The sequence below is a fragment of the Convolutriloba macropyga genome, chromosome 4 (assembly GCF_964194025.1).
Source record: "Convolutriloba macropyga chromosome 4, txConMacr16.3, whole genome shotgun sequence".
Taxonomy (NCBI): Eukaryota; Metazoa; Xenacoelomorpha; order Acoela; family Convolutidae; genus Convolutriloba; species Convolutriloba macropyga.
The window spans coordinates 41,737,096-41,753,805 of record NC_134471.1 but is presented as its reverse complement, the minus strand read 5'-3'; the positions used below and the strand labels follow the sequence as shown (position 1 = coordinate 41,753,805).

General features: G+C 31.5%; 1 protein-coding gene across 1 annotated transcript in view; it reads right to left on the bottom strand.

The window, feature by feature from the left end:
* The window catches only part of LOC142338076 (uncharacterized), a 200,544-nt gene that overhangs the window by 45,270 nt on the left and 138,564 nt on the right, over nt 1-16,710 (bottom strand). Inside the window, exon 17 of the mRNA XM_075387709.1 lies at nt 1,275-1,474. Coding sequence (XP_075243824.1) covers nt 1,275-1,474 — 200 coding nt within the window. The remainder of the gene's footprint in view (nt 1-1,274; nt 1,475-16,710) is intronic.

Genomic DNA, 16,710 nt, shown 5'->3' with positions numbered 1-16,710 from the left:
GAGAATGTGAAGAATATGGACACAATGCTAGGAACACCGTAACAAAAAGACCAATTCTTGATTTTTGAAAGTTAAAAATCAAATTTAAAAAAAATCAAGAAAAACGAGTACTTTTCATTGATCAGCATTCGAGACATAGAAAAGACAAAGAGTCATTCAAGACAACAATCCAACTTGCTGAACAGAATAAAACAAGAAAAAGTAGAATTCAGACATACGAAACAATGAAACATTTTGCAAAAAAGTGGTCAAAATATATTTAAGACTGCATTTATGAAAAAAATTTATCTGTTTTTTCAAGAACTTAACACCAAAAAATGATTGAATTTTTATCGAAACGAAATGAAAGTCCCTCATGTTCCCCAATATACTATTTCTAGTAATTAAAAGCAAAATACAAACAAAAAACTGAAAAAAATTGGCAAAAAACTACGAAAATCGGATTAGCAAATGTACAATTTTATGAAACAAAATTACATCGAGGTAGAAAGAGGCATTGAGTATGTGAATTATCAAAGGGAAGTTGCCATATTAACTGATTTTCGACAAAAAACAGCTAAAAGATCCAAAAATGAAGAAATTAATAGAAAAAAAGCCAAAAATTAACTAAAAAATCAACAAATATGTGCCAATTTCGCATTTGAAACGCAATTTCAGGGTATGCAAAATACTGTGCTATCAATTGCGGGGGTATACATTTCAACATAGCATCGATTTAAAATTATTTCTACAAAAAACCAAATTACAAGCAAAAAAACTAGGCCACTTAGACGAAAAAACGGCTAAAAATGGTTATCTATATATGCCATTCAGTCAAAAACTACTTTTCAATGTCAAAAAGTCATTCACTAAACGCAGCGCATGATCAAAAAACTTCTCTCGCTCAGAAAAAATTAGTTCACACTGCAATTTTACTCGCTTTCGCTTTTAGGTCAAAACATCGTCTGAACGAATAGTACTTCCGGTAAAAAAAAACCTTAAGAAAACCAATACTCCTCTTCGAGTCGTAAAAAAAACCGAGAGAAAACCAATACTCCTCTTCGAGTCGTAAAAAAAAGACAACGCCCCAATACAATTCAAATTCTTTGAATTGTAAAAAACCAAGAGAAGGCCAATAATAGCCTCAGCTAATGCTTCGCGGCTATTAATAAAAAAATTGACCCGAGTATTTAATATTATCAACTGTGGGATATGTTACCGAATTTTTGAGACTGTTTTTGTCAGGGGTTGATTTACCAGGACATGAAACTAAGATACCTAATTTAATTTCTCACCGATCTCATGTCAATGCCGTTCCTATAATTCCACTCATGTTGGAAATACTCCTCCAACTTGTTCTTGAGTGGATTTTTGATCTGGTGGAACTTGATGAACTCTCGTATGCGCATCAACTGGTTGTGGTACCTGGAAGTTCCGGAATACAGGCGCTGGATGATAGCCGACACATTCCCAAATATTGAAGCGTACATTAAAGCTAAAACAGTTTATTCACTTTGAAGCGTGCATATAGCATTGTATTTAGCTTCATTTGAGTATCATTTTGAATGCAGCAAATCAAAACTTTTAATTAAAAGTGAACTTTTTTCTTCCCTCAGTATATAACAACACCCTCTAAACTTGCGATTTTTACACCTGCATCATTGTATATATTGAAGTGTTTGGCCTGCTTTCCATACCTTAACAAAACGGTATGGCATTGATTTGACTGAACAGATAGATCGCTCTCATTATTCAATCTTTTACCTCGTATGTTAGCAATTCAATTTAAAAGCATGAAAATTTTCACTCAAAAACGATTTCAGTTTGACCTGGTTTGAGCGTAAACCTCAACTACCATTGAAAGAGAACTAGTTTAGACGTTCTGCCTGCTAGTCTAGACTGGTTAAGCCATTTTGACTACTTCAGACAACAGCCCCCCACAAACTACTGCACTGAAATAGCTGAGAGATAAACATCATTGCTGATAATTTATAGCTCTTCATATAATAACCAGCAGTGGTGAATCAAGTTCTGGTCGTCTTTTTAGTGGGGAAAGGGATTAACCACGTGGCTATGCGAACACTTAACGACTAGTGACGATAGTTGAAAAAATATTAAAGGATCATAGAAACGTATGCATTACTTGGGAGTGAACACCTAACAAATATTGTCAATTTGCAGAGTGACTTCAACATTCAGAGACAAAGGTTTGCTTCTAAGGTACCTCCATAACCAGAACTATTAAGAGAAATGAAAATGGGCGCTCTTCGCTTTAGGGCTAATTAAAATGGAACAGAAGTCCAATTGTAAAGGTATCCAAATTGTCAAATATCGGTCTTAGCCTTCAATTGACGGGCGATTAAGACTTTAACCATAATTGATTTAACAATTCAACATAGACTTATTAATCCTGGAATTAAGTTGAACGTAATTGGGTGACATTGTTTCAAATTCCATATAACTGACTCATTATTTGAGCATTTGCTTAATTTCTAACAGAGCTGAAGGGTCATTTTTCATGTGACAAACAGGGAAAACAAGAACTTAAAAGTGGCCTTTATTTGATTTACAAGGCACTCTAAATTTGATAACCCGTTCTCAATCTACATTCGGCTAAACGTAACCTGTCATCGAATGCAAATCGGTTCACATAAAATAGACATAAAACTACGTATACACCATTCTCATTGATACATGTCAGTGAAACAGCAAAACAATCCTCACGTTTCACTGCTGTCTGCAGGTGTATGCACAAGAAATCCGGAATCAATTTACGACAACCATTTAGATCCTGTTGCGGTCGTCAATTGTTTGAATTGGGGGCTTCCCATAACATGCGTACAAAACTCCCAGCAAGGCCCCTGTTGTTTAGTTTACCCTTATTATGTAAAAATTACATGCCGCAGTGAGTTTAACCTCTTTCAATAGAGCCAAGGTTGCCCGGGTATTAGCATATAGGACGGCCAACAAACAGCATTGCATGCAGCCCAGTTTCAGTACTTGTTCATGCTTCACTGCCGATCAGCTTCAAGAGATTTTTATCGCCACATAACCCAGTAGATCTTCCAACACTCTTGCGCATGAAATTCGTATTATTTAATTTGAAATCAAGCCTATATAAGCAGTCCTGACAAGCCAAAGTTCAAAAACCTTAAAACCAGTAATGGGAGTATATAAGAAACTGCCACAAACTACCCAATGAAAAAACAAGACCTCCAATAATATCAACAAACAAAATCGTACTAGTTAGAAACACGAGTTATCCAAAAACCTCGACAACTACTGTATATATATATATATATATATATATATATATATATATATATATATATATATATAAATATATATATATATATATATATATATATATATATAAATTTAGAAAACTCACAAGAGGTTTTTCTAGGAACTATATATTTGAGAGTAATGGGTGGATGATAATGGTAAAAAAGATCAGATTGTGAGTACATTAATTAAATATAACAGAATACTGATCAGAACAACAAAACATACCCGGCAGATTGCCGGAAAATAGCCGCCGTTGATTCCAATAAGCATGATTGGGATTGAACGAATAGAATATATTGAAAAAAAAAAGATTTTTGTACAAATTTATTTATTTTGTCCGATTAATTTTGATGGCATTTCGTAGTTGAACATACTTCTGTTTCTTAGAGAGAGGCTACAGGGGCTACTATCAACACCAATAAGCATTAGAGATGGTAACTAAGTTTTATAGGAAAAACGTTCAAATAGCGGGCATCTAAAATTGGGCTTTATGGGTTTATCCCGTTCCTATTTCTGACTTCAATTTTTTATACCGATTCTGTTCATTTTGAATTTCTTTGCTTAGCAACTGATGTTCAAATTCACTTTTAGCAGAATGAGAGAAGAGAGAAACTAGCCTAGAGAAGTCAAAAAGATTTCACGCAAAATGTCGAAAAAGCGGCAAAATGGTAAAGCGAAAAAAAGTTTGACGAAGTAAAAAAAAAATACGTCCGCAATAATAGCCGGCTGAGAAGATGAGGGCGGCTATTAAATATAACAGATTAGAATGTTTAATATCATCTACACACTTTTTATTTGAAAAAAAAATTGAATCTACGAATGGCGACTGCACCGATAATAAACTAGAAACAATAAAGAAAATGGAAGTAATAGATTACAAGATAAACTAAGACAACAAAAATACCATTAATTGAGGGTTCCCGCAAGGAGCTTTAATTGATGTTTCGCCAAGAAGAGACTCTAGTTGTGAAGACACTGATTATGAAAGTAGAAATGGTGAAAAATATCAGCTCTTGGTCGGACAGTTATCCTAAACAATTTAGCAGAAAGATTCGAACTATTACTACTAGAAACAAAAGCTGGACATGATGGATGATATGATGAGCTGTTACAATTGCAAAATTATAAACAAAAAATAACTTTGATTTTAAATATGGTAAATTAAGGCAACTTTTTCGAAGATGGACGAAGCTATGACAACATCCATGAACAAAAAAACAACTAGCCAAAGACGGAGACGTATTTAGCCCTTAAATGGATTTTAAAAGAAAATTTAATCCACTACAAAGACTAAACATGGTCAGAAGAAATTATAAGTAATCTCTAAGTGAATACAATGATCACTAATAATACATTTTAACAATTATAGCCATCATTTCAAAGCATCCCTGGACTTTACTTTTAAAGAAAAAAATCTAGTATAACTAACTTCTGCATTTAAAACAATTTTATTGGAGAGAACACCCAAAAAATATGGATTAACAGAGTAAGTGAGTTTGTAATAAAACATTTGAATCTGTTTTTATAAAAAAAACAGTTGAATCTCTACTCCAGCGACATATTATACTCAGCTTACATTAACTTGGAAGCGGTATTCATAAAAAATAAACAACAATATTACACAAACTAATGTTTATCAATGGAGATGGTAATTGGTTAAAACTCTTAAAGAGGCTATGGTTGTATATGACAAAAAACTATCTACTATTATCCAAGCTGCTACTCCTTGGACTGGGATGACTTCTGTTCATGCTTGTAAAAATAAAGAGAAAATTATGTCTCATCATTAGCGAAAAAATCATATAAGTTCAGCAGAGCTCCTAAACTAAATGTTGGTGACTTTCACAAATGTAGACTATATGAAGAGATATTAGAGATATTCATAGAGTTAGAGTTACTAACACTACCTGTTATAACTAAAGATTAATTAGATAAATTTGTATTTAGTTATGGTAAATAATAAGTAAACAACAACTAGCTAAAGAACTGTGCAGTCTTCAATTTAAAGATGAAACATGTCTGAAAGTTAAATTTTAATTCAATTGAGAAATCAATTTTAATTGAACATAATAGTGAAAAGGAAATAAAGTTAAATGTTGTAGATAAATTTAAAAATGCCCGAGCTTTTCCCTAAAAGAGTAAATCAGGTATAACTATAACAAATGCTCTTGAAACAATTCTACGAGAGGGTAGGACACCAGAAAAAATATGCATTGACAGAAGCGTCGCAGTTTATAACAAAACATTTCAAATTTTACTCAAAGAATGTAACAATCATTCATAGAAAGATTGAATAGATTATTATTACATATTAAAACACCAATAAATACCAATGAGATGGCATTTCGGTAAAACTCTAAAGATATAATGGTTACATATAACAATAATAAACACTACAAAATAAATGATAATTCTAATAATCCAGAGAAATGGAAGACACGGTTGTATTAAAAACAACCAGCAACTTTTAGAGTCCAAGACATTAATATTGAAAGAGAAAGTATAACTATGAATCTATTAATGAAGTTCTAAAATAACTTGGAATAGGTGTAACTTCTAAGAGTCACGTGATAAGAAAGATTCAACAAGACCAAAAAAACAATCAACAAGAACAACAAATAACCTAGCAACAATTAGAGCATTTCAATTATTCTTAAAAGATATTATATAACGATTAAATAGATCAGAATATTAAACATTAGTTAAGAACTTACCTAAATCTACTCATAAAAAAGATGTTAATGAAAAGTATTGATAATAACTTACTCTCAGCAGATGATAAGGTCAACATTCTGAGCGAAAATAACGACGAATTTTTGAAAACAATTTATTGAAAAACCAACATTAAACACCTACCAGGAAAAACAATTAATAAACAAACAGAGAGGAATTTATTGATAACACAGCTGATTTATTCGAACTAACAACTAACAATAAAGTGCAGGAACAAAAACAAAAAATATTCGCAATCAAGTAGCCAGTGACACCATTCGTAATTACAATCAACTTTAAAAAGAAATTGAGAATCACAAGCAAGACAATTTCAAAAAATTTCAGTGCAAAAATACTTGAAAGTAAATTATTGGAAACTATCGAACAGTCACGACTAGAGATGCAATATGGATTTAATCAGTAAGATATTAAAAAACGGAGTTATTTCGCCAATGAAACTGCGAAGCAAAGACTGAGCTCAAGAGAATAATAATACCAGCACCACCGGAGCTAAAAGAACCATTAAACGAATCAAACTCAGTTCATTAATCACCTTAACCATCAAAACTACCTATGTTTTACACAAATCTTATAAGTGTATCTAAACAGTTGACAGATGACAAAACTTCAGCTAATAAAAAGTTAACAATAACCTTGAAATTATAGACAAGAAATTATTATGAAACTAAAATAATTGAATAATAAAAAAAGTTAAATAGATAAAAGAAAAAGAAGAAATTGCAGAGATAACAGAAACTAAACTTACATCTTCAGTAACAACTGGAACCATTTCGTCCGTTGCATTGACTGATAAAGGTATATCAAATTCAATATCAACAGCTTTTTGCCAGAGAAGCAGCAAATGGCTCATTTTCAATAATTAAAAACTAAGATAAAAAATTTTTCTACCTCTATATTCTAGCTAAACAGTTTCGTGATCAGTTTATTTCACTGTAAGTTAATTACTAAAAATTTTATCGATAATCAAGATTATAATGAATTAGTTAAAGTCTATAACAGTTATAAGAAGTAAGAAGTTAGTCTTTTACAATAAAGATTAGGAACCTTTACACATTCAAACATAGATGGCAGATTGCCAGAAAATAGCCGCAATAGATTCGTAGATCGGCAGTCTAAAAAAACAGTACAAAAGACAGACCAAAAAAATTCGTCTTTTCATTGAAGGCTGATCTGTTATATTTTGATTAAAAATCTGTATAAGTTATTGCTGCCTCTATTAGCTGATCTCAAATAACCTTCATTTAGAGTGACACACACGCATTTGACCTTATCTCTTTGAATTAAAGTAAATAAAAGTCAATTTTAAAGTGAGGAAGTCATTTTTAAGAGTGACGTAAGTCAAGTGTGACCAAAAATTTAATCACGCGCATGAACAAAAAAACTGGCTCCACTAAGAGCAAAAAATGACGCCACACATGCAATTCAGTCGAAATTGCATGAACGAATGAACAAAAAGTTGCTGTGACGTCATATGGTCGTAACAAAAATCATGACGACGAAAAAAAAACATAGCAGGACAAGTCCTGAAATACAAACCAAGGAATTAGATGAAAAACTTAGAAGCTCTAACTGACCAGCAGATCAATGGAACAATGCCAGCCAAAACACAAACAAAATCATCTCAAAAACTTGAGAAACTAACAATCAAACAAACTAAAAAACATAATCATTGCTAAAACTTTGAAGCTTTTACCCCTAAGGCAAAATTTTAACCCTTTTAAAATACATTTTTCAAAAACATTTTCAAAACCAATTTTTGTTTCTGAAATAACTGCAGTCTTATATCTGCAAGGCCTGAAAAAGTTCACTGCCCCTTGAAGATCGATTAACTCGAAATTGAGCCAAATTTTAAAAAAAATGAAATCAATTGCAAATTGCAATGAAATGTTGTTGAAAATTGTTATAATATTTTAAAAATTCTTTCTGTGTCTCCAGAGGCTATCCAGTAACCCAATTCCAAGCCTTGAAAAATTAAATGGTTCAAAGACCGATAGACGATATTTTTTAATAAAAATTTCAAATTTTTATTACTTTCAAGACCTGCATGAGGTTATCTGGCTAGCTAGGCAAGCAAAATTGAATAAAAGACAAAAATTTTGAAAAGTTTAAAAAATTTCAAATTTTATCAGAAAATTTTTAAAATTCGGAAGGTTAAATTGTTGAAAAGAAATACATTGAAACTAACAACCATGCATTAGCTTTTTTTCAGACCTTGGAATAGGTTTCCTGGCACTTGAGAATGGAAAAATATCGAAAATTTGACTACCTTTTGGAAATCTTAAAAAATTGCAGTATTTATAAATGCTAAAATTCGAGACATTAAAATGTTGAATACCAATCCATTGTTACTAGAAACTGTACAGTGCCCTATTATCAAACCATGGAGATTCCCTGGCCCCTGAAGCTGAGAAAACTTTAAAAAAATGACAAAAATTTTCGAAAAACTTGAAAAAATTGCAAAAAATAGAACCATTTTGAGGATTTGTGCTTGTGGTACCAAAACATATAGCTCGTAAAATGGTCACAAAGGGTAATTTTGTCTTGCAAAAGGACTTCATCAACTTTTAAAACCTTCAACCTAAGACTAATCAAACAAAAAAACCGAAAAAAAATCACAAAAAACATGAAAAATTGCACCATTTTGAGCCCAAGATAAATTTGTATTGAATTATGGTAAATAATAAGTAAACAACAACTAGATAAATACTGTGCAGTCTTCAATTTAAAAAAGATGAAACATGTCTGAAAATTAAATTGACAAATCAATTTTAATTGAATATAATAGTGAAAAGGAAATAAAATTAAATGTTGTAGATAAATTTACAAAAAAATGCTCGAGCTTTTCCTTAAAAGAATAAATGAGGTATAACTATAACAAATGCTTTTGAAACAATTCTACTAGAGGGTAGGACACCAGAAAAAATATGCATTGACAGAAGCGTCGCATTTTTAACAAAACATTTCAAAATTTTCACAAAGAACGTAACAATCATTCATAGAAAGATTGAATAGATTATTATTACATATTAAAACACCAACAAATACCAATGAGATGGCATTTCGGTAAACCTCTAAAAGATATTATGGTTACATACAACAATAATAAACACTACAAAATAAATGATAATTCTAATAATCCAGAGAAATGGAAGACACGGTTGTATTAAAAACAACCGCCAACTTTTAGAGTCGAAGATATTAATATTGAAAGAGTAAAAGTACAACTATGAATCTATTAATGAAGTTCTAAAATAACTTGGAATAGGTGTCACTTCTAAGAGTCACGTGATCAGAGAGAGTCAACAAGACCAAAAAAAAACAATCAACAAGAAAAATAAATAACCTAGCAACAATTAGAGCATATCAATTATTCTTAGTAGATAACGATTAAATTGTTAGGAATATTAAACGTTAGTTAAGAACTTACCTAAATCTACTCATAAAAAAGATGTTAATGAAAAGTATTGATAATAATTTACTCTCAGCAGATGAGAAGGTCAACATTCTGAACGAAAATAACGACCAATTTTTGAAATCAATTTATTGAAAAACCAACATTAAACCCCTACCAGGAAAAACAATTAATGAACAAACAGAGGAATTTATTGATAACACAGCTGATTTATTCGAACAAACAACTAACAATAAAGTGCAGGAACAAAAACAAATATTCGCAATGAAGTAGCCAGTGTCACCATTCGTAATGACAATCAACTTTAGAAAGAAAGAGAATCACAAGCACGACAATTTTAAAATATGTCATTGCAAAAATACTTGAAAGTAAATTATTGGAAACTAACGAACAGTCAAGACTAGAGATGCAATATGGATTTAATCAGTAAGATATTAAAAAAAAACCGAGTTATTTCGCCAATGAAACTGCGAAGCAAAGACTGAGCTCAAGAGAAAAATAATACCAGCATCACCGGAGCTAAAAGAAGCATTAAACGAATCAAACTCAGTTCATTAATCACCTTCACCATCAAAACTACCCATGTTTTACACAAATCTTATAAGTGTATCTAAACAGTTGACAGATGACAAAACTTCATCTAATAAAAAGTTAACAACAACCTTGAAATTATAGACAAGAAATTATTATGAAACTAAAATAATTGAATAATAAAAAAAGTTAAATAGATAAAAGAAAAAGAAGAAATTGCAGAGATAACAGAAACTAAACTTACATCTACAGTAACAACTGGAACCATATCGTCCGTTGCATTGACTGATAAAGGTATATCAAATTCAATACCAACAGCTTTTTGCCAGAGAAGCAGCAAATGGCTCATTTTCAATAATTAAAAACTAAGATAAAAAATTTTTCTACCTCTATATTCTAGCTAAACAGTTTCGTGATCAGTTTATTTCACTGTAAGTTAATTACTAAAAATTTTATCGATAATCAAGATTATAATGAATTAGTTAAAGTCTATAACAGTTATAAGAAGTAAGAAGTTAGTCTTTTACAATAAAGATTAGGAACCTTTACATATTCAAACATAGATGGCAGATTGCCAGAAAATAGCCGCAATAGATTCGTAGATCGGCAGTCTAAAAAAACAGTACACAAGACAGACCAAAAAAATTCGTCTTTTCATTGAAGGCTGATCTGTTATATTTTGATTAAAAATCTGTATAAGTTATTGCTGCCTCTATTAGCTGATCTCAAATAACCTTCATTTAGAGTGACACACACGCATTTGACCTTATCTCTTTGAATTAAAGTAAATAAAAGTCAATTTTAAAGTGAGGAAGTCATTTTTAAGAGTGACGTAAGTCAAGTGTGACCAAAAATTTAATCACGCGCATGAACAAAAAACTGGCTCCACTAGGAGCAAAAAATGACGTCACACATGCAATTCAGTCGAAATTGCATGAACGAATGAACAAAAAGTTGCTGTGACGTCATATGGTCGTAACAAAAATCATGACGACGAAATAAAAAAACATAGCAGGACAAGTCCTGAAATACAAACCAAAGAATTAGATGAAAAACTTAGAAGTTCTAACTGACCAGCAGATCAATGGAACAATGCCAGCCAAAACACAAACAAAATAATCTCAAAAACTTGAAAAACTAACAATCAAACAAACTAAAAAACATAATCATTGCTAAAACTTTGAAGCTTTTACCCCTAAGGCAAAATTTTATCCCTTTTTAAATACATTTTTCAAAAACATTTTCAAAACCAATTTCTGTTTCTGAAATAACTGCAGTCTTATATCTGCGAGGCCTGAAAAAGTTCACTGCCCCTTGAAGATCGATTAACTCGAAATTGAGCCAAATTTAAAAAAAATGAAATCAATTGCAAATTGCAATGAAATGTTGTTGAAAATTGTTATATTATTTTAAAAAATTCTGTGTCTCTAGAGGCTATCCAGTAACCCAATTCCAAGCCTTAAAAAATTAAATGGTTCAAAGAGCGATAGACGATATTTTTTAATAAACATTTCAAATTTCAAAAAAAAATCCGTTCTATTAAAATGTTGAAAACCATTCAATTGCCCCCTAGCAACTATTTAATAACATAATTTCAAGACCTGCATGAGGTTATCTGGCTAGTTAGGCAAGCAAAACTGAATAAAAGACAAAAATTTTGAAAAGTTTAAAAAATTTCAAATTTTATCAGAAAATTTTTAAAATTCGGAAGGTTAAATTGTTGAAAAGAAATACATTGAAACTAACAACCATGCATTAGCTTTTTTTCAGACCTTGGAATAGGTTTCCTGGCACTTGAGAATGGAAAAATATCGAAAATTTGACTAACTTTTGGAAACCTTAAAAAAATTGCAGAATTTATAAATGCTAAAATTCGAGACATTAAAATGTTGAATACCAATCCATTGTTACTAGAAACTGTACAGTGCCCTATTATCAAACCATGGAGATTCCCTGGCCCCTTAAGCTGAAAAAACTGAAAAAAAAATGACAAAAACTTTCGAAAAACTTGAAAAAATTGCAAAAAATAGAATCATTTTGAGGATTTGTGCTTGTGGTACCAAAACATATAGCCCGTAAAATGGTCACAAAAAGTAATTTGTCTTGCAAAAGGACTTCATCAACTTTTAAAACCTTCAAACTAAGACTAATCAAACAAAAAACCCGAAAAAAATCACAAAAAACATGAAAAATTGCACCATTTTGAGCCCAAAAACTCTAAAGAAACTTAATGCCGGCTTGGCTTTACCTGTTTATCCCGTTTTGAAAGATCAAAGTCATTCAAAAATGTGTGAACACATCTTAAAAAAACACAGCGCCCCAATACAATTCAAATTCTTTGAATTGTAAAACACCAAGAGAAGGCCAATAATAGCCCCAGCTATCGCTGTGCGGCTATTAATAACAATAATAGATTAATTTCAGGCGGATTTTAGTTTTAATTGTCATTGTAAGTATAATTATAATTAAGTATATTATAAGTATACTTTTACGTTATCTTCAAGTTTTTATTTTACTTTTTCACTTTCACTTTTTCTTTACAATTTCGCTATCACTTTTGCCTTCACTTAGTTTTTAATTCGACTTATATTTTAACTTCTGCTTTCACGTATATTTTATTTTCTACAAATGAGTCAATTACAAAAGTAAAACATATCCAATTCATATTGTAAACATGGGGGACATTATAGCAACACAGCTTATAATATAGGAGATATTACGAGCAATGAAAGAAAACATCTCAGACGTAAGTGTACAACTTGTAAAATGAAAAATTTAATGATTGTTTCTGATGCTACAAAAACAGAAGGATCAAAGAGGTTTTAAGTGTAGATAAAGCTACAGTTAAATATGGAAAGTAAGGGAATAAGGGAATTAGAGAAAAAAATAAGGGAATTAGAGATTGCAAGTAAAATAGGTACAGCGCGCCAACTAGAAGTCCAAAAGCAGCTTTAGCAGCACCGCCAGGTTTAACTAAATTTACATGTGAAACTATAGCAATAGCAAACAGCTATTAGGAGGATTATAACTCAGTAGGAAGAAAAATTAGGCACAGAAAAATGAACCAGAAAAAAATAGCTACGCTTGGCAAAGCCCAAGTTCATTGGTTAACCACGGGAAGAGCCCGTTTGTTAAAATTGATAATAGTAAAAATAGCATACTTACTAAAACTACCAAAACTACTCATTGTATTACACTTCCTAAAAGTAAAGTTAAAAAGTAGAAAAAAATTTTGTCTCCAATCAGTGATTCACCAACCAAAAAAACTTTAAATAATCAAATAAAAACTTTTATTTCCTTATCGTCAGTAGGCTCAATGGCAATCATATAAAGATACTTTGTTTCATAATAATGCTTTCCACTAGTGTTAGTTTAGTTTAATTAGTTAGATGATTACTCCTATTATCAAACCTAGCATCTCCAATAGTTACTTTAGTTATTCCTTTCAGCTTTTTATCTTTCCTTTAACAGTCTCATAGCACTAAGCTATACCTTTGAGGAATACAAGTTAAGTAAAATTAGCATGAGGTCTCTTCTTTCATTTTACCTAATTCCCTTTTACTTAATATATTACTTATCTCAACTCATTTCATTATCAATTGTATTCCTTCAGGAACATTAATATTAACAAATTTTATGAGTATAATTAAAATTATATGTAAAATTTATACTTCATAAAAATCATAAAAAGCTTTGTACTTAACTATTTTTTCTAAAATTAGAAATCCTATGTAATTGAATTTAGCATTCGTCTCGCTCTATGTGCAACCACTAGGTTTTAATCAATTTCTACACCACAATTAAAGTTAATATTCTTAAATAATTTACTAAATCTATCAGTATCATTTACAATTTCAAAATTTTCTATTACATACATTCTCAATTGTCTTAAGGTAGAATTTATTAAGCATTCGATTGAAAACTGTATCTCAATTTTTAGCAATATTTCTTTTTTGAACAATAACCTCAATATAAGACTAAAGCCTTTCACTCTTATATTTTATTTTATTCGTGAGTGTTAATTCTTGATCTTTATTCTATGATTCAAATTCCTATTTTTGATATCAATCTATCATATACTAACAAAGGTCTTGTATCAGCTTTTGATTTAACTATAAAGAACAGGAATTTTGATGTTATTGACTTTAAATAATCAGTATAATTAAAATCTATTCTTATGTTAGTCTTGTTACCAACGATAAAATACACGATTATGATGAATTCTCTTGTAGAGATTGTTTTTATATGAATATCTATTTTATCAGGGTTTATATATTGAGTATGCTCTTCTTAATCGTTCAGTTAATTTCAATAGGGTGATCAGCAAACAAGATCCCACTCATGGTAAACCAAGCTGCAACTCTATCGATAAAACGTAATAATAAGTAGAGTGCTCAACTTTACCAGGGTTTGTGGAACAAAATACAATTGTATGCAGTATCTCTTGTAGGAAAAACAATTGTTCGCATTTCATTTGATGTGCACAAATTAGAAATAATCATAAAGTTTGTCTGAAAGGCTGCAATTGAATACAAGCAAAAATTAAGGCGAATTGCAGCTCTGTGCGACAGCTACAACAACAACAACCTCTTTTGACCGCTTAATTCAATTATGTGCCTGAACAAACCGTATGACATGCAAGATTTTTATTCAGCACTTGAGTTGTGACTGCTTTTGTGCAAGTTAAATTCCAATGATGCAGCATTTGGATTAGAGGCAGAACGCAAATGTGAGGAGGAGCAGCAGTTGGTTTGTATTGCTGAACACTCGAAGAGAACAGCAATGGTGCAAAATGCAGGATCAAACTCAAATTGGTGGATGATCGCCTTCTCATATATGCGCAACAGTATCAGTGCTCATATGCATTTAACATCATGGATCTTTAAATTACATGGATCTCATATGATCTCCCAGTCTAAAACTCACACCAGTCACACCTTTACTTTACCTTCCTAAGTCCATGTTTTGTCTTGAATTTATTAAAATACAGATGTAGTTGGCTTTAATATCCGTTAATTGGACTGTAGGCGGTGTTTTCGAATAGTTGAGTCATTGCACAATTTTTGAGTGTATGTGTCTAACGTCTGCAAATTAACTTCATTAGACTACCGCTTTTAGACCCACTTTATTAATGCTTTCATTTCAATCGGCCTTTGGCCTCATTTGAATCCCTTAGTAACGTAGAAAAGATGTAGTGTGATACAATTGGCAACCATGCTTTGCTATAGGTCAAAATTTCGGACAATATCGGTCATAATAGGCATCGCAAAATTTATTCTTGTGAGGAATCATGTATGATCCATGAATTAAATAACATACCCGGCAGATTGCCGGAAAATAGCCGCCGTTGATTCCAATAAGCATGATTGGGATTGAAATAATAGAAGATATTGAAAAAAAAAGATTTTTGGACAAAAATATTTTTTAAGTCCGATTTATTTTGATGGCATTTCATAGTTGAACATACTTCTGTTTCTTAGAGAGAGGCTACAGGGTTAATATCAATACCAATAAGCATTAGAGATGGTAATTAAGACTTATAGGAACGACGTTCAAATAACGGGCATCTAAAATTGGGCTTTATGGGTTTATCCCGTTTATATGTCTGACTTCCTTTTTTGTACTAACTCTGTTCATTTTGAATTGCTTTGCTCAGCAACTGATGTTCAAAATCACTTTTAGCAGAATGAGAGAAGAGAGAAACTAGCCTAGAGAAGTCCAAAAGATTTCACGCAAATCTTTTGACCGCTTAATTCAATTATGTGCCTGAACAAACCGTATGACATGCAAGATTTTTATTCAGCACTTGAGTTGTGACTGCTTTTGTGCAAGTTAAATTCCAATGATGCAGCACTTGGATTAGAGGCAGAACGCAAATGTGAGGAGGAGCAGCAGTTGGTTTGTATTGCTGAACACTCGAAGAGAACAGCAAAGGTGCAAAATGCAGGATCAACTCAAATTGGTGGATGATCGCCTTCTTATATATGCGCAACAGTATCAGTGCTCATATGCATTTAACATCATGGATCTTTAAATTACATGGATCTCATATGATCTCCCAGTCTAAAACTCACACCAGTCACACCTTTACTTTACCTTCCTAAGTCCATGTTTTGTCTTGAATTTATTAAAATACAGATGTAGTTGGCTTTAATATCCGTTAATTGGACTGTAGGCGGTGTTTTCGAATAGTTGAGTCATTGCACAATTTTTGAGTGTATGTGTCTAACGTCTTCAAATTAACTTCATTAGACTACCGCTTTTAGACCCACTTTATTAATGCTTTCATTTCAATCGGCCTTTGGCCTCATTTGAATCCCTTAGTAACGTAGAAAAGCTGTAGTGTGATACAATTGGCAACCATGCTTTGCTATAGGTCAAAATTTCGGACAATATCGGTCATAATAGGCATCGCAAAATTTATTCTTGTGAGGAATCATGTATGATCCATGAATTAAATAACATACCCGGCAGATTGCCGGAAAATAGCCGCCGTTGATTCCAATAAGCATGATTGGGATTGAAATAATAGAAGATATTGAAAAAAAAAGATTTTTGTACAAAAATATTTTTTAAGTCCGATTTATTTTGATGGCATTTCATAGTTGAACATACTTCTGTTTCTTAAAGAGAGGCTACAGGGTTAATATCAATACCAATAAGCATTAGAGATGGTAATTAAGACTTATAGGAACGACGTTCAAATAACGGGCATCTAAAATTGGGCTTTATGGGTTTATCCCGTTTATATGTCTGACTTCCTTTTT